Source organism: Mesoplodon densirostris, chromosome 6 (assembly GCF_025265405.1).
Source record: "Mesoplodon densirostris isolate mMesDen1 chromosome 6, mMesDen1 primary haplotype, whole genome shotgun sequence".
Lineage (NCBI taxonomy): Eukaryota > Metazoa > Chordata > Mammalia > Artiodactyla > Ziphiidae > Mesoplodon > Mesoplodon densirostris.
Window position 1 is genome coordinate 37,866,759 of NC_082666.1, and position 27,427 is coordinate 37,894,185.

At 41.6% G+C, this 27,427-nt stretch overlaps 2 protein-coding genes across 4 annotated transcripts in view; one reads left to right on the forward strand and one right to left on the reverse strand.

Moving 5' to 3' along the window:
* Positions 1 to 9,636, reverse strand: part of FKBP15 (FKBP prolyl isomerase family member 15) — a 56,322-nt gene extending 46,686 nt beyond the window's left edge. For both annotated transcript variants that reach the window (XM_060101380.1, XM_060101379.1), the window contains exons 1-2: positions 9,441 to 9,636; positions 450 to 565 (exon numbers count right to left, since the gene is read on the reverse strand). In XM_060101380.1, the coding sequence (XP_059957363.1) occupies positions 450 to 565; positions 9,441 to 9,493 (169 nt within the window). In that variant the 5' untranslated portion in view covers positions 9,494 to 9,636. The remainder of the gene's footprint in view (positions 1 to 449; positions 566 to 9,440) is intronic.
* Positions 9,637 to 9,801: 165 nt separating this feature from the next.
* The window catches only part of SLC31A1 (solute carrier family 31 member 1), a 29,992-nt gene continuing 12,366 nt past the window's right edge, over positions 9,802 to 27,427 (forward strand). The window contains exons 1-2 of one of the 2 annotated variants that reach the window (XM_060101725.1): positions 9,802 to 9,931; positions 14,227 to 14,271. The gene's annotated coding sequence lies outside the window, so the exon portion shown is untranslated. The remainder of the gene's footprint in view (positions 9,932 to 14,226; positions 14,272 to 27,427) is intronic. The other variant, XM_060101727.1, reaches the window with a different exon arrangement.

The following is a 27,427-nucleotide window of genomic DNA, read 5'->3' on the forward strand; positions in this document are numbered from 1 at the left end:
TTCGTTCAACAAATTTTCATTCAATATGTCTTGTGTTCATCCTGATGAAATGTTCAGGGGATACAGCATTGAGCATCATTCTCTAGTTGGGAAAAATTCACTGTGAGCATACATCTAACCCACCCAGGTGAAAGATGGGAAAAGCAGCTCTTCCTTCTTGCCAAAATACTGGACGGCGCCTACGCAGAGCACCCCGGGCAAAGTTTTGGAGAGTGGTGTCCACACGGGGCAGAAGAGCCTGCCTGTGACCTTCCTCCATCAGTTTCCAAAAAACAGCATACTACCCAGCCGCCGGAATTCGGGATCTCAGAGCTCAGAGCAGCATGCACCTCACTGGTGGTGAGCTTGGCCAGACTGATCAAGGAGGGATGACCTGGCATGTCACTTTTAGAAGGTTGTTTATCATTCCAACTGACCTGTCAGGGGCCAATCCTAATCTCGTAACTTACCTGTTGGTGCTGTTCCCTGGCCTTTCTTAGGCTGCTTTGGGGCTGTGTAGTGGAAGAATTCATTTCCATGGCCAGCAGCTGTCTGATCCAGTCCGAAAAGAGAGGCCAATCTGGTACTGTTAGTAGAAAATGAAAATGACATTTCATTTGACATATCTCAAACCTGGAATCATTATAAAAGCTGCTCATGCTCCTACCTCGAACAAATACCTCCTTGACTATATATCCCACCACTCAGTATCAGAAGTGGCAACTAAGTCTCTTCGAAATCAAGATTGTATCTCTGATATGAACAGCATCAAATGACCTTGCCCGTCCACAGGACTTTGGTCAAGGCATCTCTTCTTTCTGGACCTCAGTTTCTGCATCTGTAAAGTAAGGTGATTAGTCCAGGTGCTCTCTATGGTCTCCTCAAACTGTACATTCTTGCCTTTAGCAAGTCATAGTTTCCTATTTTTCACTAGTTTATTACATTGAAGTAAAACTGTATTACAGGGAATTCCCTGGTGGTCCAGTGGTTAGGACTCCACGCTTTCAAAAAATAAAAAAGAAAGAAAGAAAATCACCACCTTAAAAAAAAAAAACGTATTACAAACTTACTGCATCACACATAGTCCCATATATGATTTCATCTTTTATCTTTCCCAGTAGAACCATTCTTTTATCATCCCTTGTGATGAATCTTATGCTCCAACTATTCCACTGAAACTGCTGTTACTAAAATCACCAACAACCTCTTTGTTAATAAACAGTTTATCAGTCCTTATCTTATTTGGCTTTCATGCTGCCTTTTTACACTGTCAACTAACTTGTTCTTCTTTAAACAAACTCTTTTTTTGACTTCTGTGGGGATACCTGCAGGGGTGTGAGGAGGGACCAGCCCAAATAAGACATCAATAAATGCTAATGGGATCCCTCTCTTACTGTCTTTCCATCTCTCTGGCTCCTCACTTAACTCCTTGGACTCTTCTACTATTGCCCAACCTTTAAATATCCATGTCCCCAAGATTTCATACTCTCTCTCCCTTGGCAATCTAATTTATTTACCTTGATATCAGTGCTATCCAAATTCTGATGGTGCTCAAATCTGTATCCCTAGCCCAGAATTTGTTCCTGAGTGCAGACAACACAGATATCCCACAGGGAACACAAATGCAACATGTCCAAACCAGGACTCATATCTTCCAATGCCCACTGCCCAGCAAAACCTGTTCTTACTCTTGTGCTCCCTCTCTTGATGAATGACATTTTGTGTCAGGATCCTCAAGACTGCCCCCAGGCTCAGTGATTTGCTAGAAGGACTCAATGGACTTACCATACAGTTATAGCATAATATATAATATACATATATATATACATATAATATATATATACTCAGGGCTAAGGTCTATTACAAGGAAGTGATACACACCAAAATCAGCAAAGGGAAAAGGCACACTGAAGCCAAGTCCAGAGGAAACCAGGAACAAAATTCCAAGAGTCCTCTTCCAGTGGAGTAACACAGGACATGTTACATTCCTCCAGCAATAAGTTGTAACAACGTGTGTGAGAGTGGTCTGCCAGGAAAGCTCATTAGACACTCAGTGCCCAAGGTTTTTTATTGTGGACTAGTCACACAGAAACCTTCTACCATGTACCAAAATTCTAGACTCCCAGAAGGAAGACAAGGTTCAGTAATAAACCATATCGTCTGTACAAACAGTTTAGGCACAGCGAGCTGCTCTTATCATTTGTGGAAAGCTTTAGTGTGGGGAACTGTTTACCAATCGAGTTTCCAGCTGCCAGCCAACCCCGTAAGCAAGACTTTCTAAGGATAACGGTCTTAGGTCTACTATGTTAACCCTTTTCTGCAAACATCCACAACCAAAACTGAAATCTGGGCATCGACCTTGACTTTTCTTTCCCCTGGTGTTCATGATCAATCCTCAAGTCCATCTGATCTTACTTGCTATTTCTGGAACTCGTTCACTTCTCCCCAGCCTCACTGACACTTCCCTACTTCAGACCACCATCACATCTACAGAGCTTGAATTCCTGCAGCCACCTCCTGTCTCATCTCCCTACCCTGGTCGTGTCTGCTTCTTATCCATCCTTCCCACTACACCCACAGTGACCTTTCTCAAAACCAAATTTGACCAAGTCTCTTTCCTCCTTAAAACTCTCAATGACACCTCAATATTACCAAGATAAAAGTCCAAACTCCATAAGACAGTTTTACAAGCCCCTTCAAGACCACACCTCTCCTTACCTCCCCAGATTCCTCTCTGACCATTTCTCATCTCCAACTGCGTGCTACAGTCACACTGTGGAACTTTTTTTTTTTTTTTTTTGCGGTACGCGGGCCTCTCGCTGTTGTGGCCTCTCCCGTTGCGGAGCACAGGCTCCGGACGCGCAGGCTCAGCGGCCATGGCTCACAGGCCCAGCCGCTCCGCGGCATGTGGGATCTTCCCGGACCAGGGCACAAACCCGTGTCCCTTGCATCAGCAGGCGGACTCTCAACCACTGCACCACCAGGGAAGCCCACACTGTGGAACTTTTAATTTCTCACATAAGGCAAGATCTTTCTAATCTCCAGCCTTTGGATATGCTGTTCTCTCTGCCTGAAACATTCTTCCCCTGGAAGCTGACCCTTAATCTCAAAGTCTAGGTTAGGTGATCTTCCTTGGGGCTCCCACAGAACTCTATACTTCATTCATTCAAGAAATATGCATCAGACACTGTGTTAAGTGCTGGGTATACGTTGGTGAGCAAAACTCGGTTCTATTTTCAAGTAGCTTATATACTCTAACAAGGGAATTAGGTATATACTATATAATTGCGAACTATAACATGAGATATATAACAAGCAGCTGTTATATGGAGTTACACTCCATAGAGATTAATAAAACTTATTCAGTCTTTATCATCTAACATGGTAATTAGTTACTGTTAAATACTGAAACATCCCAACAACTTTTTTTGGTCTTTTTTCCCCTGATAATTTTAATGTATAATACATACTAGCATTTTGCAAAATAAATTTTATATGATTTGAAACTATTACCTTGTTTTCTCAAGGTAGTGTTGTTTCCTGTAAATGGGGCCAACAATGCCTAATTTAAAGGACCAAGAAGTTTAAATGATATTGCAATTGTAGAGAGCAGTGCTGGCCTACATTAAGACATCAACAAATGCTAATGAAATTTAGAAAAGACCAAGAGTTCTCCTTTTACCCAGGGCAATCTGAGCAGATTCCCTAAACGAATAAGATTCTAGGAAGTTGAGCAATGCCTTTAACCTTGTGAAAAATTTGCAAAGCTTAGAACCTAGTTAAGATTAACAGATTATGCACAAATCATTGATAAGAAAGAATGTCCTTGGTAGCTTCCGTAAACTATGGGTATTGGATTTGCTGTTTTAATTTTGCAGGTGCGTTTTGTTTTTTTTTTCAATGGAAAGACAAAAGTGTTGTAGGTAAACTAAGTTTCCACAGGTGCCCTAAAGGCCAGCCAATTGATGATTGCAAAATCAATCCAAAAGCCAGGTCAACCTAATTATCGTTCAGATTAATTCTATTTTCTATTATTATTTTTATTTATTTATTTATTTTTTGCGGTACACGGGCCTCTCACTGCTGTGGCCTCTCCCATTGCGGCGCACAGGCTCCAGACGCACAGGCTCAGCGGCCATGGCTCACGGGCCCAGCTGCTCTACGGCACGTGGGATCTTCCCGGACTGGGGCACGAACCCGTGTCCCCTGCATCGGCAGGCGGACTCTCAACCACTGTGCCACCAGGGAAGCCCTATTAATTTTTTAAAATGAACTCTACACAGACTTAGGGGCATAGGTTTTTTGTAAATTATTACACTTTCCACTTCTGAAGTGTTTTCAAATGTACACATCTCCCTAACTATGTTAGCAAGAATGAGCTTGCTAACTCTGGACGTTAGTCTCTATGTTTATAATTCATAGGAAAAGTCATTCCAGCATTAATCACATTTAAAAAATAAATGTTGGACTTTCCTGGTGGCACAGTGGTTGGGAGTCTGCGTGCCAATGCAGGGGACACGGGTTCGATCCCTGGTCCAGGAAGATCCCACATGCTGCGAAGCAACTGAGCCCGTGTGCCACAACTACTGAGCCTGCGCTCTAGAGGCCGCGAGCCACAACTACTGAAGGCTGCATGCCGTAGAGCCTGCACCCTGCAACGACTGAGCCCATGAGCCGCAACTACTGAAGACCTCACACTCTAGGGCCTGAGTGCCACAACTACTGAGCCTGCAACTACTGAAGCACACACACCTAAAGCCTGTGTTCCTCAACAAGAGAAGGCACCACAATGAGAAGCCCATGCACTGCAACGAAGAGTAGTCCCCACTTGCCGCAACTAGAGAAAGCCTGTGTGCAGCAACAATGACTCAACACAGCCAAAAAATAAAAAAGATTTGTTTAATTTTAAAAATTTAAAAAATAAATGTTAGCCTGTGCATTTAGTTATCAAAGTCTTATCTAACCTTAATTTTATACTCCTTTTCTTTTCTCATTAAAAACAGTAATACAGGACTTCCCTGGTGGTGCAGTGGTTAAGAATCCGCCTGCCAATGCAGTGGACACGGGTTCGAGCCCTGGTCCGGGAAGATCCCACATGCCGCAGAGCAACTAAGCCCATGTGCCACAACTACTGAGCCTGCGCTCTAGAGCCCGCAAGCCACAACTACTGAAGCCTGCAAGCCTAGAGCCCATGCTCCGCAACAAGAGAAGCCACCACAACGAGAAGCCCACGCACCACAACAAAGAGTAGCCCCTGCTCACCACAGCTAGAGAAAGCCCGCGCGCAGCAACGAAGACCCACGCAGCCAAAAATGAAAAACAAAACAACGAAACAGTAATACATGCATTTATGATGTATCAACGTATTTTAATAAACGGGGACTCTTTTGGTTGTTCAAGTACTTCTTTTCCAAACTGTGGTATCAAACATTTACTTCTATAATAATAATAAGGCATACAGGCAGTCTGGTGGAAATCTGCTTGCCTGATTTCAAATCTAGGTTCTTTTACTTTTTAGCCGTTTGACCTTGAGCAACTTTCCTCTCTCAGCCTTAATTTCCCATTTGCAAAATGAGTATAATATTAGTAAAAACTGCCTCAGAGAGTAGTAGAAAGAAATTAATACATACTGTATATATAGTACTTAGTACAGTACCTTGCACACAGTAAGTACACAATATGTTTTATACACATGTGTACACATCCTATTACCTTAAAATGTCAATTCAACTCAGATACCCCTAGAAGGAAGAAACCATGCTTGATCAGTGCACAAACTGACCTGCAACTATAAGCTTATATTAGCATAGATACAAACTACAGGATTGGGAAAAGTCTCAAAGATCACCTAGAGCAACCCCATTATTTAACAGACTGGGGAATGGAGAGTCAAGGATGGTAAGTGAGTTGTCCATAAAGTCACACTCCTAACTGGGGGCAGAATCAACATCAGAATCTAGGCTTTTCTGTATCTTTTACAGAACTTAAAAATGCTTTCTGATGATCAGTTCCAGATTTCTTTTTTCTACCTCTACACTGGTGATTTATCATCATTATGCTAATCAGATTTGCCTACATATAACTTCTTTTTTTTTTTTTTTTTGCAGTGCCGCGGCATGTGGGATCTTAGTTCCCCAACCAGGAATCGAACCCACGCCCCCTGCATTGGAAGCACGGAGTCTTAACCACTGGACCACCAGGGAAGTCCCTGCCTAGATATAACTTTTATATAATCTACAACGTAAGTATATACATTACTGGCCCCTTAAGAATGCTTTTTGATTATCATTATTGGATTGTTTTATTCTACTACTAAACTGGAAGTTTCTTAGGGGCAGGAACTGTTCCTTATTCCTATCTATATTAGCTGAAGCCAAGTACCATACATTTAGTAGACATTCACATATTTCTTCATTTCAAAGTCTCAACGGAAAGAAAGGGCTAAGACCAAAAAAAAAAAAAAAAAAAAAAAAACCCACAAACCTCCTGATTACCACTTTACTATTGCTAGGTTAACCACGGACCAAGAGGCCTGGAAATTTGGAACACAGATTATCAATCATCTAGACAGCCATCCTAGGCACTAATACTCTCACTTCTATTAGGCTTGACTATCTTTTTTTTTTTAATTTTATTTATTTATTTTTGGCTGTGTTGGGTCTTCATTGCTGCGTGCGGGCTTTCTCCAGTTGCGGCGAGCAGGGGCCACCCTTCGCTGCGGTGTGTGGGCCTCTCATCGCAGTGGCTTCTCCCGTTGCAGAGCACAGGCTCTAGGCGCACGGGCTCAGCAGTTGTGGCATGTGGACTCAGTAGTGGCACGTGGGCTCAGCAGTTGTGGCTCATGGGCTCAGTAGTTGTGGCTCGCGGGCTTTAGAGCGCAAGCTAAGTAGCCGTGGCGCACGGGCCTAGTTGCTCCGCAGCACGTGGGATCCTCCCCGACCAGGGCTCGAACCCATGTCCCCAGCACTGGCAGGCGGATTCTCAACCACTGCGCCACTAGGGAAGCCCAGGCTTGACTATCTTAAGTGGAATCAAGTAAGTCACACATTTAAGTCAAGATACTTAAAAAATAATAATCAAGTAACATTTACAGTAAATTACAGTTGTACAAGAGGAACTGAAAAGCAGCCGCAGTACTGTCATATGTTTTACTTCCTTAGGGAAAACTGACAAAGGAATAGCTGAATCAGGGAATGTTGGTGAAACTTTCTGTATTCTCAATCTTAAACTTGATTTAGTTTTTCTGGTTATTAAGGGGAACAAAAATAAGTTACCTGTATAACTTTGTTTACTAAACCTTTTATCATTCAATTAGCTGTTGTCTGTGTTTAGGAGTACAGTCTCCTGCCTAGAACTAGTTTCTCAGGTCCTTGAGGAGCCTGCACAGGAAATCAGCATAGCTGAGCCACCAAGAACTTATCTCAGGCCAGGAACCTGGAGAAGAGCACATGACTGTCGTTATCTACCCGGGAATTTTCAGTCAGCAGTGTACTGCTCGTTGCATCAAAGCTGGAAGCCCTAAACTCTACTCAATATTCTTTAATAATCTATATGGAAAAGAATCTGAAAAAGAATGGATATATATATGTATAACTGAAACACTCTGCTGTTCACCTGAAACTAACACAACATTGTAAATCAACTATACTCCAATATAAAATAAAAATTAAATTAAAAATAAAGTTGGGAGCCATAACATTCATTTACAGACTTCCCGCAAAGACTTTCACCTAGTGAAGAATGTGAATTTAAAGTATATATTGTGGGCTTCCCTGATGGCACAGTGGTTAAGAATTCACCTCCCAACGCAAGGGACACGGGTTCGAGCCCTGATCCGGGAAGATCTTACATGCCACGGAGCAACTAAGCCTGTGTGCCACAACTACTGAGCCTGCGCTCTAGAGCCCGTGAGCCACAACTACTGAGCAAGGCCGCATTCCGCAACAAGAGTAGCCCCCGCTCGCCGCAACTACAGAAAGCCCGCGCACAGCAACGAAGACCCAACACAGCCAAAAATAAGTAAATAAATAAATTTATTAAAAATAAATAAATAAAGTATATCTTGTAAACTTTCAAAAGGCACAGCCATTAACAAAACAGGTTTGTCTGAAAAAACATTAATTCAAATGGCTGACTACATAGTCAACAGCAACAGGCTGGATGTGTGGAAACAGTGAATGTTTTGGGTGGAGCAGGGAAAAAAGGAACCAAAGCACTGCTTAACTCTAAAATAATTGAGCAACTGAAAGAACTCAAGGGGGAACTAAGTGGATGTAGGACGTCCAAAGTGAGGGTAGGGGTGGAACAGGGCAGTGAGAGTGAAAAGAGGACTTAGGATGGCTAACGTAGAGCTGATCACAGTGGAAGTCAAAAGATCCTATTAAAGACCAAAAGAGAGCCAGTGTCATTTTAGGTCAATCACGTACTGGACTCTCCACCAGGACTAGAAGCGACCTGAGACCAGAGAGACCAGAGACCAGAGAGAGCAGCTTAATCATTTTTGTAACCTCTAAGTATTTAGTAGAATGAGGAGTATATATTGGTGTATTCATCATTCTTCGGTACATTCTTAAATTGGTTAACCAGATGTTCAAAGAAAGACTCTGCAAGGATCAGAACTTGGCAGCTCACAAGTTTGTTGTGTCGATGGACACAACATAAGGGAAAAGGCTAAACTGATTAGTGGAAGAGAGAAAACCCTGCCTCTTGAAGACCTGTACCCCAGGCTAGTTTATATAGTGACTGGGGACAGGGGACAGCAACTGCAGTTTCTTACATTGGTTTTAAGCTTTACAGTGCAATTTCACAGTCGTTATTCACTCAACAGGCACCTCCTGAGCACTCACAATGTGCCAGGAACGGTGAACCGTGCCGAGCGCAGAACAACGTAAACAGTTCTCGTCCTGTCAGGGCTCAAAATCTAGTAGGTTCTGTGTACAAAGATAAAGGTAAACACACCTAGTTGTGGGAATAAGTACGAGAAAGCAATTTATTCTCCCTGGGGCCGTGGGAGAAAGGAAAGCACCAAAAAGATGACACCCGAGCTAGGCCTTGAAGGATGCTGAAGCCGACCCACCAGCGCCAATTCTGAAGCGTCACCGCCTTGTCCACGGAGAAGAGAAAGTCTCATATAGGCACCAGCTGACTCATAAAAACTCTGAGACAGGTATTTTCATCAATAATCACTCCCATTTCACAGAAGGAGAAACTGTGACCCAGAAAGCAAAAGTCGAACCCCAGGGTCCTACCGCGCGTCAGGGGAGATGCCAGGTCCAGAATCCAGGTGGACAGACGCAGCACAGCTTCGAGCTGTGCCTGGATTCTGAGACCTGTGGAGCACCGGAATGTGGCAAGGGTCTGGACCCGGAAGTTGGGAAGAGGTCTGATAAGACAGCGGTCCCTCCAACCGTACGGCCAGGCTCTCTCAGCCACGCCCTCTGTCCCACGCGTGTGTCACTCACCCGCCGCTAGGCGAGAGGAAGTCGGTGTCGTCTTCGTCGCCCGCACCGAACATCGCGCAGCCTTTCGCCCCGTTTCGGGGAGGAAGTCGCAGGGTTTCCAGAGCCTTTCACCGCCGACGTCGTAAAACGCCGCCGCGCCGTGCTGTTTTCCGGCAGGACGAACTCTCGCACGGTGACTCGGCCAGGAGGAGACTAGGTTCTGGAGAAGGTGGAGCAAAGGCAAATGAGAGGACCTGGAGGGGGAGGCACGCCGCGTGACGAAAGGCTTCTCCGGTCCTCAGAGGCGGCGAGACGCACAGGCGCTCCGAAACCCTGCGCGGCGATTGGCCGGAGAGGCAGGGGGCGGGGTAGGGGCGGGAATCGGCGCTTCGGTGGAGGTCTTGGACACGTCGAGAGGGTCAGAAGTGGAGGGGGCTTCTGAAGAGTCCTGGGGGTGTGACAGAATAAGGTTCTGAGAGGGAGGCGCCGGTGGCTCGACTCGATCTGGGAAGGTAAGGCCTCTCCCGCCCCTCTCGCAACCCTGGCACGAGCACAGTTCTTTCCCCTCCGAGACGAGGACCTCCACGCCACTCTTCTCAGCTCGGCGAAAGGAAAAAGGGCCCGGAACTGGAGGTCTGGAGACCTGAGCTTTCGGCCCGGCCTCCATAGTAACATAGCCGGAGTAACCTTGGGGCAAGGTATTCCGTGCCTCAGTTTCCCCGTCTGTAAAACCAGCCTGATCCCCCTGCCACTTGTCCCCTGTGGCCGCCCTCGCTATTTATTCAACGGGCTATTTGTCCAGTGCTTCCGTGTGCCGACTGGTCAAGAAGCTTTAAGATCTCAGAGGTCATCGAATTCAATCCCAGTCTCCTCATAATCCCAGACTTTACAGATAGGGAAAGAGAGGAACTAAGCACTTGGATGACTAGTCCGAGGTCACACAGAGTAAAGGGCAGACTGGGGCTGGACCCCTAGTCTCTTGATTCGGGAATTAGCGGGCTGCCGGGTCAACAAGAACCTTACCAGTCCTTAAGCACTGTATTCTCTCACAGAGTGGTTATTGCTCCACTGTGGCATACATCTGGAGAGAAGTCCCCTCCCTAGAGTCCACCTATGCAGGTGATGAGCAGGAGAGCTGGAATGTTCTGGGGGTGGGTGATGGAAAAGAGGAAACTTAAGAAGCTGAAAACCCCCAGCACCAACCTTGGCCTGGGTTTCGCTTAGTCTTCTTGCCACAGACCTAAGACAACATCAGTTGCTGTCGACTTCTCTGCCTCCGGTTTCCACCCTCTCTGTATCTTATATAAGCATTTCTTTGGTTAACGTAGGGTCATTCTTGGAACAATCTCGGGGTAGGCCTGGCTTGGCGGAGGTGTGGATAAGCAGATCATGTCCCACTGTAGCTTCTGTTTCCATAGATCTCAGGAGTGCTTTCACTCTGGGCTTCTCCTCTCAATCAGATTAGTACAACAGGTGTCCCTTACCTGAATGTTTTAATCTGTTAGCATGAAATCAAAGGGAAGTGGTTGGTAGCGCCTTCCCAGAGATTTTATACCTCTTGGCACTTGCCTTCTTCTGCTTCTTATTATAGTTTGTGTGCTTCTACTAAATTGTAAGCTCCTCAAGGACGATGACAGTTTTATTCATCTTGGTGTCTCCTGTGTCACAGAGCACTACGCCTTCTTGCCCGTTGTGGGTCCTCATTAATTCTTTGTTAGACCAAGTAGTGGAATTCATCCTTGTTTCCTTATTCCTTAATTTATTCTCTTAGGATATTTTTTTCCGTGTGACCCAGAGAGCCCAGCAATGGCTCTTGCCTTTTATAGGTAGCTTCCAGAAAGATAAAAACGCTGTACTAGCTGTGAACTGTCTGGGTTGCTTAGTCTCTTGTGTCAACTGAAGATGATTTTCCTATTGTTTAAAGCTCTAGGGGAGGGGAAAGAGAAATAGGATAGCTAAAAATATTATATGTAGGTCTAATTTTTGTTAGTAAAGTATTCCTCTGTTACACTGAAGGATAGGGCTGTTTTCTGCTTCCTGTGTTTATTGTACAGATTAAGATGGCTAAGCAGTGAAGGCTGACAATGTTAAAGCAATGATGCAACTGGAATCTAAGCACTGGAACTGGAACCCTTTGTGGTAGCTCTCTGTTAAATGTGAGCTTGGCTACTCTCAGGAAAGAAAAAAAGAATAAGCTGCATAAGTAACAGCTCTTTCTTACCCCTCTCCCCAGTACTGGTCATTGTCATTCCAGCACCACCACATCTGAAGAGTGCTTTGTAAAAATGCTAAAGGGGGGAACAAATGCTAAGTGGGATCATTGAGCACTTACTTTGCATTCTTGAGTTGGGAGTGTTTTTATCCAGGGTGTTTAAGTCGCCTTTCTAGATAGGCTGGAATCCTAAAATCTGGATCAGCCTTTTTGGTGATGGAAACACCACAAATATGGGTGCCCAGATTGCCACTGTGGGACACAGCTGCTGGTTCTGATTGGCAGTATGAGGAAGGGGAAGATAGTGGTGAGGATTCCTCAGTCTTCCAGGCTTTGAACTGCAGGATTGAGTGTACCTAAAAAGCCACTGTCTTCCTGAAGTAGAATATTGGACTAGGAATCAGGAAACCTGAATTCCTGTCCCAGCCCTTCTAACTCACTCTGAGCTTGGGCCAGGCTCCCTAGACACTCCCAGATATCTAACAAATAGTACTGCTGGAAGGTAAATAGGCACAGCCCTGTCTCAAGTTTGAATAAAGCATTTTTGTTTGTTCGTTTTGCTTAAGTATACGGCTTTTAGATGTGTTTATAAAATGTATTGACCCCCTGAAGATTAACCAGAAAGCATCAATTTTAACAGTTCCTTTAGAATTATCAGCAATTTTGCTACAATTTAGATGACAGTTTTTATATACAGGTACACCTATATTAATCTGTTCTGGTGGATGCATTTTAAAATTAATAGTTTAAAATTATATTGGGCTTCCCTGGTGGCGCAGTGGTTGAGAGTCCGCCTGCCGATGCAGGGGACACGGGTTCGTGCCCCGGTCCGGGAGGATCCCACATGCCGCGGAGCGGCTGGGCCTGTGAGCCATGGCCGCTGAGCCTGTGCGTCCGGAGCGTGTGCTCTGCAACGGGAGAGGCCACAACAGTGAGAGGCCCACGTACAGCAAAAAAATAAAAAAAAAATAAATAAATAAAATAAAATAAAATAAAATAAAATAAAATTATAACCAAGTTAGATCTTAAGTGTGGTGTTAGGGATATGAATTGAACGTAGGTTTGGGGGGGTATAGTGTTCTTTCTGTTCAGTCACTGAAACAGAAGAATGTCAGAACACAATTCAGGAAACATCACCTGAAAACCTGCTATGTATACACGCTGTGCTGGGTGTTGCCTGGGATGAGAAAATGAGTAAGTCATTGTTCCTGTCCTCAAAGTGCTTATACTTGAATAATGGCGATAATTGAAGTATACAAATAGCCATAATAGAAGATATAGCAAAGTAAGTCTCATAAGTAGAAATGAATGATTGTAGGATATCAAAGGAAGAAGAGATCAAATCTACATAGTTTGGAGGAAGGTGTGGGTTAGATAATGGGCTTTGAAGATGAGTGGGATTCCAAGTGGAAGTAAGGAAGTAAGGCTTTCCAGGTTGAAGGGAAAAGTAAAAAAAGTAAGTCAAAGCAGGGAATCATACAGATATTAGTTACCCGTAGATCTTAAACATTTTATTTTAACTTAAAACTTGAACATCTTTTTGCCATTCTTTTGACATAAGCCTTTTCTTGGAGTGTGGGTCTCAGGGATCTCCAAACTACAGTGTGAGGGCTAAATCTTTTCCTAGCCTGCTGCCTTTTCTGTAAATAAAGTTTTATTGGAACACAGCCTTGCTCACTTGTTTATGTATTATCTGTGGCTACTTTCACATACAAGGTAGAGTGGAGTATAGTTATGTGTATCTTTATCTAGTCTTTCCTAAGCTTTCAACTTGTATAGCATAGTAGTTAAAGCTCTGGAGCCAGATTGTTTTGCCATTTTTGAGTTGTATAGGCCTTGGGCATGTTGTTCAATCTCCTCCTTTGTAAAATAGGGACAATAATAGTATGTAGTTCCCAAGGTTCTTATGAAGATTATATGAGTTAATTCACGTAAAACACTTAGAACAGTGCCTGGCAGGTAGTAAGTACTCAGTTAATATTAGCTGCTGCTGTTGTTTTCCTCTTCTCATTTATACTTCATTGCTTTATATAATACTTTATTAAATTATATATTTAGAATAATAAACACAATCGGCATAAATTGTTTTGTGAATAAACACAACTGATACCCTCAATAAGCACATAATTTCACCGACAGGGAGAGCAGAAGTGTTGCTCCCATGATACTGGAGAATAGCCTAGCTAATGTGTGATCAGTTAAATTGGTTAAGAGAGTTCTGTGCAATAGTTTGCTAATAGTTTACTGTTGTCTTAACCAGTATACATAGGGAAACAGTGGATTAAAGCTGAAAAGGAGACCAGGGCCATATTTGTCAAATACCTTGAAGGCCAAGCTAACAAGTTTGTACTTAGCCCAGTAGGAAATGGAATTTTTTATTTTAAATGACCTCAATCCAGTTTTCCTTTTGATTATAATCTCAATTTTGAATTGAGAAAAATAAATGTTCTAGACTGAATGTGAATAAAATTAAATGACTTCTCTAAAGGTAACAATTTATACCATACTCTTAAGAGTCTCTGATACTTAAGTCTGTTCCTCTCCTTGTTCCAGTTTACCTCTGTTGTTGATTCTTCTTTTTGCCTTCCTCACCAGACATGCCTCAAAAGAGAAAAAGATGACATAGTTATCCCTGAAAAAGTAAGTGTTTACAGCGACACGATGACTTCAACTAGTGGAAGATGTCAGATAAGTCAATAACCAGGCAGCACCCAGATAACTCTGCCATTTAAAGTTGGCAAGCCAGGCATGGTTGGGGAAAAGGGAGGGAAGAGAGAGGGCAGGTTGCTGATTGATGCCTGCACCCCCACATGCAGCTTTTAGCATAAAAAAGCCATTAAAAAAATCAGAAGTTTTCTGTAGTTTGTGACTAAGTATGAGAAGTCAGCAAGGGTCTGATACTTAATCCATTAAAGTGAGCAGTTTATGCCAAAAGAAATCTTAGAGTAGGCACTGGGAAGGAAATGCTTTTGAAGTTCCATTGCTTTGAGTAATACCATTTCATGATTTAGGTAACATCCCCAAGCAGGGGTGGGGGGGCATCCTTAGGAATACAAAGCCCTGCAGAGAAGGAAAGGGTTGAGAAGGGTCCACCCTACCTCTTTTCCTTTGCACAAAGGCCCTAGGCTTTTGTATACAACCTGCTTTTGTAGGCTGAGGACATTGTGCAATACAGCATAATGAGATAGAAACCTGCATGACAAAAGTAAATAAGAGAAATGATTTGGGGGGAACACATAAAGAGCAAAACTTTAGCAACCAGTGAAACGTTAGCGGGACCTTTTTTTAGCCAGTTTGAGTCTTTCCCTAAATAGGTAGTAGAGCTATTATAGAACTATACAGAGTATTTGTATAATTTTGAATAGTTTAGAGCATCTAGAATGTATCCGTTCAGTTTACTGCTGCTAAGTGTACCTGTAGGCACCTATTCCTGTCTCCTACCTTTTCTAATGGCTTTTTATCAGTTCCCACACAACCCTGTGCATAATCTATATCTTAGTACATCTCATACTGTATTTTAATTATTTGTATATTTCCCTTCTCCATCAGACTGTGCTTCTTGAGGATAGGGTTTCATCATAGTACCTTCACTCAGTAGGTACACAATAAATTTGAATGAATGAACAAACAAATGAATGAATGAATGAATGAAGAGACTTAGTTCCTCCTGTCACACAGATAATAAACCCCTAGAGCCAGATATAGAACCCAGGTCTCCTGATTCCTAGCCCAGTACTTTTCTACCATGCCATGCAGCCTCTATCTGAGGTTTTGAACAACTTTTCTCTCAGAGGGAGGGAGGAGTAAAAAAGGAAAAGGTAAAATGTTTTCTAGTTTCTGCCTCACACCAAATTAATTCCCAGCATTCTCCATAGGCAAACCAACAACACTGATATAGACAATTGAAATCCCGTATAATATAACTAAATGGAAGGTTTAGCAAGGGGGACCTTTGTCTGCCTTTGATTATAACAAAGAGGCATTTAAAACAATGCTTTGCCAACCTATACATATCTGACTAGCTAGTGTTCTTTAAATCAGGCTATAAGAGTCTGTGTGTTTTAAGTGACATGAAAGTGAGCCCTATGTGTGACTTGGACGTCTCATTTCAGAGATTAATTTTGTCCTCTAATGAGAAAGCAAGCTACCATTAATAATATCTCATATTTACTGTACCTTAGAATTAGGAAGTATTTTGACATATTTTATTTGATCCTCACAACCTGTGAGATTGGCAGGGTGGGTATTTTTATATCCATTTTGTAATAAATGAACTAGTACATGTTGAGTTCAGGTGATTTGCTTAATGTCACATAGCTAATGTATGGCAAACTTATGTCTATAGTTCAGAGTCTCTGATGCCTAGTCCAGGGCTGTCTCTACTCTTATCACACTTTTTATAAAACACTCAGATCTTTACATAAATCATACTTAAGCATTCATGGTTCGCATGGTGGAAATGTGTCAAGACTACAAAAGGATCCAGTAAGAGGGGTATGAAAGGGTGCATCTCGGGATTGCTTTATTCCAGGATGTGGCTTAAAAAACAACAAAAGGTATCAGAGAAGTGGAGTATAGTAACTGGGAGATCCACTCCCCATTGGACTTAGGCCCTTCCATCATTGCATAACTAAAAGACCTTTTCAGTTTGTTTGTTTGACATATCAAATTTGAGTTGTCCTATTCGGACCAGGCAAATAAAAGCTTTTCCAAAGGCCTTTGTGAAGAATGTAGTTGTACACTTGATCTTCTTTGTACAGAAAGGTGAGAGTGGCCAAGAGAAACAGGAACTTCTATATTATTTGCCACTAAAACAGGATATATAAAGCTCAGAAACCCCTCCTACTTAGCTGCTTCCCGACAAACTATCTGGAGAAATGGGAGGGCTGGAGAAAGTAGCTAGCCTAGTGTTACAGAAGCAACGTACGAGAAGCAGATGTTATAGGTTCAGTTGACTAAAGAGTATATTAGCATCATTATTCAATGACCTAGGCCTCAGTTTCCCCATCTGTAAAATAAAGGAGTTGGACTTGATAATTTAATTTTTTAGTAGGAAATATATTCACATGGTTCACAATTCAAAAGGTACACAAGGATAAGTAATGAAAAATGTTGCTTCTAATCCAACCCACATCTGACCAGTTGCCTTCCTAGGGATCACAATGTTACTACCTTCTTATTCCCCCATGCGCAGAGGTAGTATAGGTGTTTACAAATAATATGTATATACTTTTTTCCCTTTCAAAACTTTTTACAAATGATAGCATATAGTGCCCCTTCTTTTTTCATCTCATAAGGTACCTTGGAGATCATTATCACTATACAAAGAGCTTCCTCATTCTTGTTTATGGCTGCAAAGTAGTCCACGGCACATCTTATAATGTATGTATTTTCATTGCAAGATGGCGCTTTGAGCATATCTCGTTTCCTTCTCAAAATCCTAATGAAATGACTTTAGAAATATAAAAATAAGAAAAAGTATGATATTGTGATTTATAATGAATATATATTTGGTCTTCATCCCATTTCTGGCTGAGAGCTAACACCCTTGGAATTTCCTAAGTGACTAGAGCTATAAAGGTGTCTTTTGTTAATAAGGTGACTTCTGTGAGGATGGGGGCTAGTTGCCTGTGAAGCCAACCAAAGTGACTAGAGGGTTCGAACTTTCAGCCCCTGACTTCCTGGGAGACGGGAGGGGCTGGAGATTGAGTTTAATCAACAGTGGCCAAATTGAATCAATCATGCCCATGTAACGAAGCCTCCATAAAAACCCAAAAGGACAGGGTTCCGAGAGCTTTTGGTTTGGGGAACCAGAACGCTTCCAAGTGCCACCATGCCGGCCCCAACCTACAAGGACAGAAGCTACTTTGTTCAGGACCTCACTATATATATCTCTTCATCTGGCTGTTGATTTGTCTCCTTTAATATACTTTGTAATAAATCAGTCATCTAGTGGGTAAATGGATTTCCTTAGTTCTGTGAGTCACTCTAGCAAATTTGTAGAACTCAAGAAGAGGGGATTGTGGGAGCCTCTGATTTATAGCCAGCTGATCACAAGCACAGGCTTGCAATTGGCATCTGAAGTGAAGAGCAGTCTTGTAGGACTGGGTCCTAAATCTGTGTAATCTAATGCTATCTCTGAGAAGATAGTGTCAGAATTGAGTTGAACTGTAGGACACCCAGCTGGTGTTGGAGAATTGTTTGGCAGTGGGGAAACCACCCGTAAGAAAAGTATCCTTTATCATTAGAAAACAGAGAGAAAGAAGCCTGAAACTTCGAGATATTTCAAAGAATATAAATGCAGACTGGAATCAAATTGAAACAAATTACTCACCACCTGATTCATTATAGGTGAAGAACATCCCTCCCTGTGAAGTGAAGTGGATAGAGTTCACTAGCACATTCTGAAAACTCCTAAAATGAGAACAGCAAAGGTTAGAAAGAAAGGTTAGCTATGGAGCAATGGGTGAAGGACAAATCAAAGGATTTGGAGGATTATACCTATGCCAAGTTTAGAAAGAACAGTAGATTAAGAAGTAACGGTAATGACTATTTATCGAGGGCTTACTGTGTTTAGGCACTGTGCTAAGTTGGTGTTTAAATGCACACGGTCACGAGGTAGGGGCTACTGTCATCCCTGTATTAGAGGAAACTAACTAACCCTCTTAACCACTATGCTGTTGCCTCAATGAACTCTTTGTAACAATCCTGTGAGGGAGGCTACTTTTTTTTTTTTTTTTTTTTTTTTTTTTTTTGCGGTACGCGGGCCTCTCAGTGCTGTGGCCTCTCCCGTTGCGGAGCACAGGCTCCGGACGCGCAGGCTCAGCGGCCATGGCTCACGGGCCCAGCCGCTCTGCGGCACGTGGGATCTTCCCAGACCGGGGCATGAACCCATGTCCCCTGCATCGGCAGGTGGACTCTCAACCACTGCGCCACCAGGGAAGCCCAAGGGAGGCTACTTTTATTACCTGATTTTAGAGCTGAGGCCCAGAGATATTAAGTAATTTGCCCAAGGGCCCACAACCAGAAGGTACAGTTTTACCAGTTAGAGAATGACTTCCTTGCATACTTGGAAAGCTGCCATAAAAAAGAAAGAAAATATCTCTTCTGCCCGCTGCTTCCTCCTCATGTTTTTTTTTGTTTGTTTGTTTTTAGTGGCCTATTCAGGATCTCTAACTGAACTCCCATTCTCAGAAATGCAGGAGTTGATGGTTAGGGACAGGCCCTGGAGTGCTCAGCTGGGAACAAATCTTAACATCATTAATCATGTTGGGAACTATATACAACATTTTCTTCACACAGAAGGTTTTTTGTTGTCTTATTAGTCAGCAATAAAGTCTGTTAGTTCAATTCCTGTATTTCACAACTAATCTAGAAAAATAGAATTGTAGAAGATATATAACTTCCCCTTCATCTGGAACTCAGATTTTATTCACACAGTGGGTGAAAGAAACCTCTCTCAAATCCCAAAGATGAGCCATTTGGTATTAAATTTAGTATTAGCCCAGAAAGTTCTTTGATTAGTAGGTGGTGGTGTGTGTAAATTCTAAGTGAGACTGGGCAAGCTTTGTGCCCTTTTGGAATATCAGAATAAACAAGTGTTTTATTTTAGTTCCTGGTTGAATCATGACTTTCTTTCTTTTCTTTTTTTTTTTTTTTTAGCTTCCTCTTCTTAAACATACAGTCCTTAGAGCCTGTGTACTATATCTATGTTGTACATCTCTGTAATTCAGAACTTTGGTTCTCAAATTTTAGAGCACATAAGAATTGCCTATATATCTGGATATATACCTAGAGTCTGAGACCCCATTTCCTGAGAGGAGATTCAGTAGTCTGGAGTGGGGTCCATAATTTTCATTTTTAGCCAAACATCTCAAATAATTCTGATTCAGGCGGTCCTTGGACCATACTTTGAGAAACCCTTGAGTTAGGAGGGAAGCAATTAACATTTATTATTTACTATGTATGTTACTAATGTGCCAGTCGCTTTCATATGTATTTTTACATTTGATGTTCAAAAAAATTGTGAGATTGTATTAACCCAGGTTTATTTGTATGTATTACCCCCACAAAGTTTTAGTAACTTGTTCTGAACTCCAAAGATGGCATTGCATTATGACAGTCAGCAGTCTGACTCCAAGAACCAGAAGGGCTGTTGCTCTTAGTATTTCTGCTTTAGGTATTTCTCAGAAGAAATGATTGTATAAGATTGGTGAATTGGAATATATTAGAAAGTGATATGAACAGTCTGTTAAGTTAAAGCCACTGAAATGTTGGAATGTCTAAAGCATATCATCTAATATTCAGAATGTTCCTAGAAAAGACAAGTATGCATTTGTTCTTTGAAATGATATTATACACACCTAAACTTTCCTAATTGAAATAGGCCCTAAAGATGAGTTATTCTATTTCTTCACTAAGGAAATTGTGATCATAAAGATTAAATTGCTTAGTATAATGGAAACACCCGGGCTAGAACCCGGGTCTTACTTTCTCTCAAGTTGTAATAATTATAAAGGTTAAGGTAGGCTACAACCCATACGTTGCCTGAGAATTACTCAGAAGACTATTGAATCAATGTTTGAGAGTGATGACTCTTTGTGACATTCACCATTTGAAAGTTCACACAGAGGCATAATAATTAAATGTGTTCTGGTATTTTAAAGGAGTAGAATAAATGGTGACTTTTTTTAACGGTAACATTTTTATGAGTTATTCTTTATAAGTTCTGTTTCTGACACTGAAAATATAGAGTAGAATGGCATTTGGGGCTTTTGTGAATTTTAATGGAATGCTGAAATGTGGCCTGGAGCTCAGGCTATGTGGAAGTCCATTCTCACTTAGAGCTACAGAGGCAGGGCAGCCAAGAATACTGCAGGTAATAGTTTTAACACAAATTGTAGGCCATAGCATGGTGTAAAGTGTTGCAAGACACAACTACTCTGCAGGTAGATAACAACTAGATTTAGCTCCTCCTGGACAACTTAATGGGGTTTATAGACTTGACAGTGCCCTTGGATAACTTGATCTTTGTTTACCCCAAATGTAGGGAATATTCACTTGTGCCTCCCAATAGAAATAGGTCTACATTTCTTTCTAAGCTCCCTAAAAACTATAACTCTGTTTCCTTATCTCAATTTTTCAGAATTGCCCCCATAAAGTAAAATAGCTGCCTTTGTGTTAAGAGACAGGGACGCAAATAGTTGGGTAGAAGTACAACGATACAAGTAATAGGTCACCGGACTTGAGGTCAGAATCTGCATTCTAATTGCAGACTGCCTCCAGACTGACTGACACGTGACCTTGGCTAGTCAGTTAACCTCGTGTACCTCAGTTTTCCAGCTGTAAAATAAGTAGCCATTCTTGTTTAATCCAGGCCTGTCCTTCATATGAACTTAGGTCTAGAAACATACTACATTGTAGTAGCTCAGCAGAAAAACCTGAGAACATGCCAGAAGAGAAAATGAAGTTACTACTGGGCCCAGACTTAAAATCATTCAATCAACAAATATTTATTGAATACAAACGTAAAAGGTGTATTAGATTGCACATAGCCTAACGTAGGCCTTACAATGCATTCCATAAACAAGATGTGAGTAGTTTTCTTCAGCCTTGTTTTTGAGCACTCAGAGAACATAATAATAACAATAACTCACAGAGTAATAATAATGCTTTCATGTATGTTATATGGTCTTTTTTCCTCTCTCAGTATTTCTTCCCATTCATTATCTTTTTTTTTTTTTTTTTTTTTTTGCGGTACGCGGGCCTCTCACTGTTGTGGCCTCTCCCGTTGCGGAGCACAGGCTCCGGACACGCAGGCTCAGCGGCCATGGCTCACGGGCGCAGCCACTCCGCGGCATGTGGGATCTTCCCCGACGGGGGCACGAACCCACATCCCCTGCATCAGCAGGTGGACTCTCAACCACTGCGCCACCAGGGAAGCCCCCCATTCATTATCTTATTTGAATCATACAATAACCCTAAAGGAGAACAAGACAGATGTTATCTCATTCCCCTGAGTTTCGGATGAGAGGCTAAAACTCAGAGATCAATAGTGGCTCTCAAAGAAGTAGGGTGATTCTGCCCCCCCCAGGGGATGTTTGGCAAAGTCTGGAGACATTTTGGATTGTCACACATGGGACAGTGCTACTGTCATTCAGTGAGTAAAGGCTAGGGATGCTTACTGTTAAACATCCTACAGCGCACAGGACAGTTCATACAGCAAAGAGTTATCCAGCCCCAAATGTCAATAAGGCTAAAATTGAGAAACTGACATTGGTGTTTTATCCAAAAGAATACAAAGTGACGAAGTTGGATGAACCAGAATCCAGATCTTGGACTCAGTCTAGTATATTCTCCACTGCCCTTAGCATTAAAAACTGCGGTCACATAAATTCTGGATTTATTGCTAATGTTTCGTGGAGGTGTGAGTGAAAAGTGGGGTTTGTCATATATCACTGTTAAAGGTTTCCATGTATAGTACAGATTGTATAATCCAATAAAAATCTACTAAACATTTGCTGTATGTCTTACAGTCTGCTGTCCATGTCCCCACAGGGAGCTTAATCTACCTTCATCATATTTTGTAACTTATTGAGCAACTACCAAATTTGAGTAATTTACCCAAATGGTATTGAAATCTGGATATGGCCCCTTTAGCAGCCTCTATGCATAGTACCTACTGCCAACCTAAAGACTCATGGGACTTTTATAGGAAATGTCACCAAGATGCTCAGAGAGAAATTAGCAGAGCCAAGATTTGGATCTTATCTGACTCCAAACTCATGCTCTTAACAATATTCAGTAAGCTTAACTCTCTCCTACGAAAGGTGATGTGTGACTTTACAAGCTTTTACAACCCAGGACAGTCCTTGTAGAATATCCTTCAGTTTTGCCCCTCAAACCATTAAATAACCCAGAAATTAGAAGGTTCTTCTAATCCTTTGAAAGTTTTAACAGATGTCTTTCTGGATTCTGGCAAATTAAAGGATTATGGCCCATGGCTCTGTAAGGAATTTTTTTTTTCCATCTGTGAATGCCTCACAGAAAACTTGAGCAGGAAATATTATTAGGGAAGAACAAATAAAGGCCAGTTATTCTACACAGCAAAGTATTCTGTTAAAATATAAATCTGGTCACATCACTCCCCTGCTTATTACGCCTAAATAGCTTCCAGTTGCCCTTGGAATAAAATTTAGTCTCCTTTAAATGACCTACAAGGCCTTCTTCAGTATACCCCTTCTGCCTCTTTCTTCAACCTCACTGGCCTCTCTTCTCACTCAATGTGTTCTATTCATACTGACCTTGAATGACTTTGATTCTTTTCTTGCCTCAAGGGTGCTATTCTCTGCCCTTCTACCCAACTCCAGTAATTTATCAGTCTGTTTAAATGTTACCTCCTTAGAGAGGGCTTCTCTCTTCTCTCTCCACCTAACCGCCTCCATCTAAATTAGTTCTTTTACTGTTATTCTCCTATCACAGTACCATGTTTACTTCCTTCATATTACTTATCACAATTTATAATTATATATACGTATACATATTTATTTGTTTCCATATTTAATGAGGATTCCTCCTCTAGAGTAGGTTCCGTAAAGGCAAGAATCTTGTCTTTTGCAGCTGGCTCCTTGTAAGGAGATATGAAACCTACATGGGTTTTGTAAGAATTAAATACATTTTGAGTGAGTGAATATTTGTCCAGTGTTCTTCCAGGTGCAGTAAGGAGGTATAAATTAGTTACTTGCCCTCTAAGAACTTGCTGTGTATATATGGTATTTTTTATCTTGTATTTTAAGAACTTAAGTCAAATTTTCCATAAGAGAAGATTGCTAGAAAAATTCAGAAAAGAGAGATTTCTTCTGTCAAGAATTCAAGGAAAACCTCATAGGAGAGGTGGCATTTTAACTCAGCCTTAAAGAATGAACTAGATTGTAAACTCAAAAGAGCAGGGGCCGTATTTTAACTTTATCCTACTTCTGACACATTTTAAGTGCACTGTAAATGTTGAATAAATAATGATAGGATTTGCTCATATTCAGAAAACCGGGGGGGGGGGGGGGGGCGGGGACTACAGAGAATGACATGGCCAAAAAGGCATACAAGTGTCAAAGTACTAAATTTATTCAGGGAAATTGAGTAAATCAATTTCAGTGGAATATTTGAATGTGAAGAGGATGAGATTGGGATAAGGCTGGAAAGTAAATCTGTAACAGAGACATAAATGCCACGTAGTGAACATAAAATAAGTGTATCAATATGAGAAGTTGGAGGTGAGGATACTTATGTGTCTCTTTGCAGAGAGATTAGTTTCTGGGAGTACAACCTAAAATGCAAATTACAGCTTGAGAAATACATGCAAAGGGTATCTGGACACTAGTTTAGGTGGGAGTACTGGTTCTATTATCAACACCATCACCAAAAAATAGCAAAATGCAGGCTCCTATGAACCATCTCCTGTACTTGGCTTGGCTGGAAAGACAGTGTTTGTTTCCTTATATTTCTGGAAGGGAAACATCCCAAGGGATGTGTTTGTGTTTTTTATGGTTTTTTTCCCTGTAATTGATTTCTAATCTCATAGCGTTGTGGTCAGAAAAGATGCTTGATATGATTTCAATTTTCTTAAATTTACTGAGGCTTGATTTGTGACCCAAGATGTGATCTATCCTGGAGAATGTTCCGTGCGCACTTGAGAAGAAAGTGTAATCTGCTGTTTTTGGATGGAATGTCCTAAAAATATCAATTAAATCTATCTGGTCTATAGTGTCATTTGAAGCTTGTGTTTCCTTATTAATTTTCTGTTTGGATGATCTGTCCATTGGTGTAAGTGAGGTGTTAAAGTCCCCCACTATTATTGTGTTACTGTCGATTTCCTCTTTTATAGCTGTTAGCAGTTGCCTTATGTATTGAGGTGGTCCTATTTTGGGTGCATTTATAATTGTTATATCTTCTTGGATTGATCCCTTGATCATTATGTAGTGTCCTTCCTTGTCTCTTGTAACATTCTTTATTTTAAAGTCTATTTTATCTGATATGAGTATTGCTGCTCCAGCTTTCTTTTGATTTCCCCTGGGTCCCGATGCGCACACTACTTTTTGCGTGCCCCCAAGAGTGGAGTCTCTGTTTCCCCTAGTCCTGTTGAAGTCCTGCAATCAAATCCCGCTAGCCTTCAAAGTCTGATTCTCTAGGAATTCCTCCTCCCGTTGCCGGACCCCCAGGTTGGGAAGCCTGACGTGGGGCTCAGAACCTTCACTCCAGTGGGTGGACTTCTGTGGTATAAGTGTTCTCCAGTTTGTGAGTCACCCACCCAGCAGTTATGGGATTTGATTTTATTGTGATTGCGCCCCTCCTACTGTCTTATTATGGCTTCTCCTTTGTCTTTGGATGTGAGGTATCTTTTTCGGTGAGTTCCAGTGTCTTCCAGTCGATGACTGTTCAGCAGTTAGTTGTGATTCCGGTGCTCTCACAAGAGGGAGTGACGTCTTTCTACTCCTCCATCTTGAACCAATCCTCCTGTTTCTTATATTGTAGTAGCCTGGTCCATTCATGTTTGCCTGGAAGGCATAGATGATTTAGAGATTGGAAAGTGGGTATTTAAAAAATTGAGTTTGTCCTTAGCATGCTTTCTCTTAAAAATGATAGCCCTCCATTATTATACATATAATTCTCCATGTAATCAGTTCCTCCAAGACAAACAGGCTTCTCATCTCCTTTGCTCAGCCTGAGCAGCTTAATAAGGTGGAGTGGACATATGGAAAGATAAAATTTTTGGTAGAAGGGGGTGACCTTGAACCACTATCTGGAAGCAAAGCCTTTCTTCGTCTTATTCTGATTAGAAGCGAATCACAGGTTTGCTTTCTGTCTTTTCTGTGGATAGTTAGAAAGAGATTCTCAGGGCAGCTCCTGAGTTATCATCTTTTTTACTAAAATAGGTATCCTTAGCCAAGAACTTCTATGTTAAAGAGCTACTCTCACTAATTTATAGCTGCTCTTTTATTCTTCTAAAAACTTGTCAGTCCATGGAGCATTTCTTGTTTGCCTAGATCATTGGCCATTCATAAATCAAGGCCCTTTAAGTGTAACTGTTTGAAGTAGTTTTCCCCTTTATGTCTCTGGCAGTTGGTTACTTTTGATGCATCCCATTAGTCTGATGTATGAGTAATACAGCCACATAGACTCTGCTTATTACTTGAATATGTAGACTGTGCATAGGTTGGTTTCTTTCCACAAAAAGTGCTTTCAAGGAATCCTGCAACTGGTTTATAATCTTTGCTATTGTTACTTCTCTTGCCTGATAAACAGTCATTTGTTCTTATGTTCCCTTAAGGTCATTATTACTGAGACCTTTTCAAGGGCAAGCATGGTAGCCAGGCTTAGATGACAAGATGGCTTTGGCCTAAAATGGCTTCTCTTATATCAAAAAGCTATATCTGGCTCTTTTCTCTGGGGACTCCCTACACTATCTGCTTACAGTAGAGCTCGCTTTGGTATATGGTGTGGAAAGAGAAAATAATATTGAAATCTGCAAGTAATCACTAAATTAATTCTCTGCCAGGTCTATCAACATCTTTCTCATCTCAACCCAACCACTGACACAAAGAAAAGCAAGTGAGAATTTGTTGTTGTTGTAGATGATCCCTTGGAATTATTTTTATTATCAACAAAGGCACAAAGTTAGAAGAGAAAATGGTAGCCTTAGTTTTATTGAAGGATTTTTAAAAGGATAAAATCTAAGTTTTCTTTCTTTTTTACTTTTTTTGGTGGTAGTGGTAGTGATGGTGGTGGGGTTTTGGCAGTTATTCTCCAGAGTTCTGTCTTTATAAACCTGCAATTGTAGCAAGTGCCCTATCAACTCCTATCACCTGCCACGTTTAGTCTGGGGAGAACTCCTTGTGTGTGATTTTTAAGGTCTTTTCCATTTCCTTTTCTCTTATTGGCCTGACTTGTCTTCTCAGTACCTCTACTGCCTCATTTCATGAACTGTTTTTAGTACAGCGATATGGCAGAACTTTGGGAGTCAAAAGTTTTTGCCAGTTCTGGCTAGAACCTGTGTAAACCTATGATTTTCTCAGCCTGATACCTTTTGGAAATGAAACTGGTGTAAGTATCCTTATGATTACTGCACCTCAAGAAGGACACAGGCCAAGGAAAGGCAGCTAAAATATCCAAAGCATGGCGTGGTTATATTCGAACAATTATGACCACTTTTCTGCCAGTCAATTTGCAGTAAGAATATGAGGCCAGGGCCTAGAGGATGAGTGGAACAACATCATAGCCATCAACGGGAAGGGTCTTCCCCATATATATTCATCAAATTGTATTTCCCTTCCCTGGGAACTACTACATTTTTTTCTAAACAACTCCAGTGTATTGGCCTGGAATGCCAAGTTTTGGAGAGGCACCTAAGCCCTATTTGTTATTGCATTATGTCAAAGTCTCCCCTTTATTCCTGCATCTCCTTTACCACCTCCCTCCCCCAAAGAACAACATAAGTACAGAATTCATAAAGCCATAGGAGAATTTCAAAGTTCACCTATAGAGGCACTTGAAACAAAGCCAGAGCCATATCTCAGAATATCTGCTGGCCCCATACAGGTCATAAAAAGGCAGGATTAGTCCAGTGAAACTTGTTGCTTGATCACAGGAACATAGCCCATAACCATGAATCCCTGTTTATGGTAGTATATTATCTTTGACCTTGAATTTCTCCTATCTGTGCTTGCCAAAATCTTTTGTCATCAATCATAAATAATGACTACAGAAAGCAGAAGAGTGACTAGATAGATTTCCCTTTGTTTAA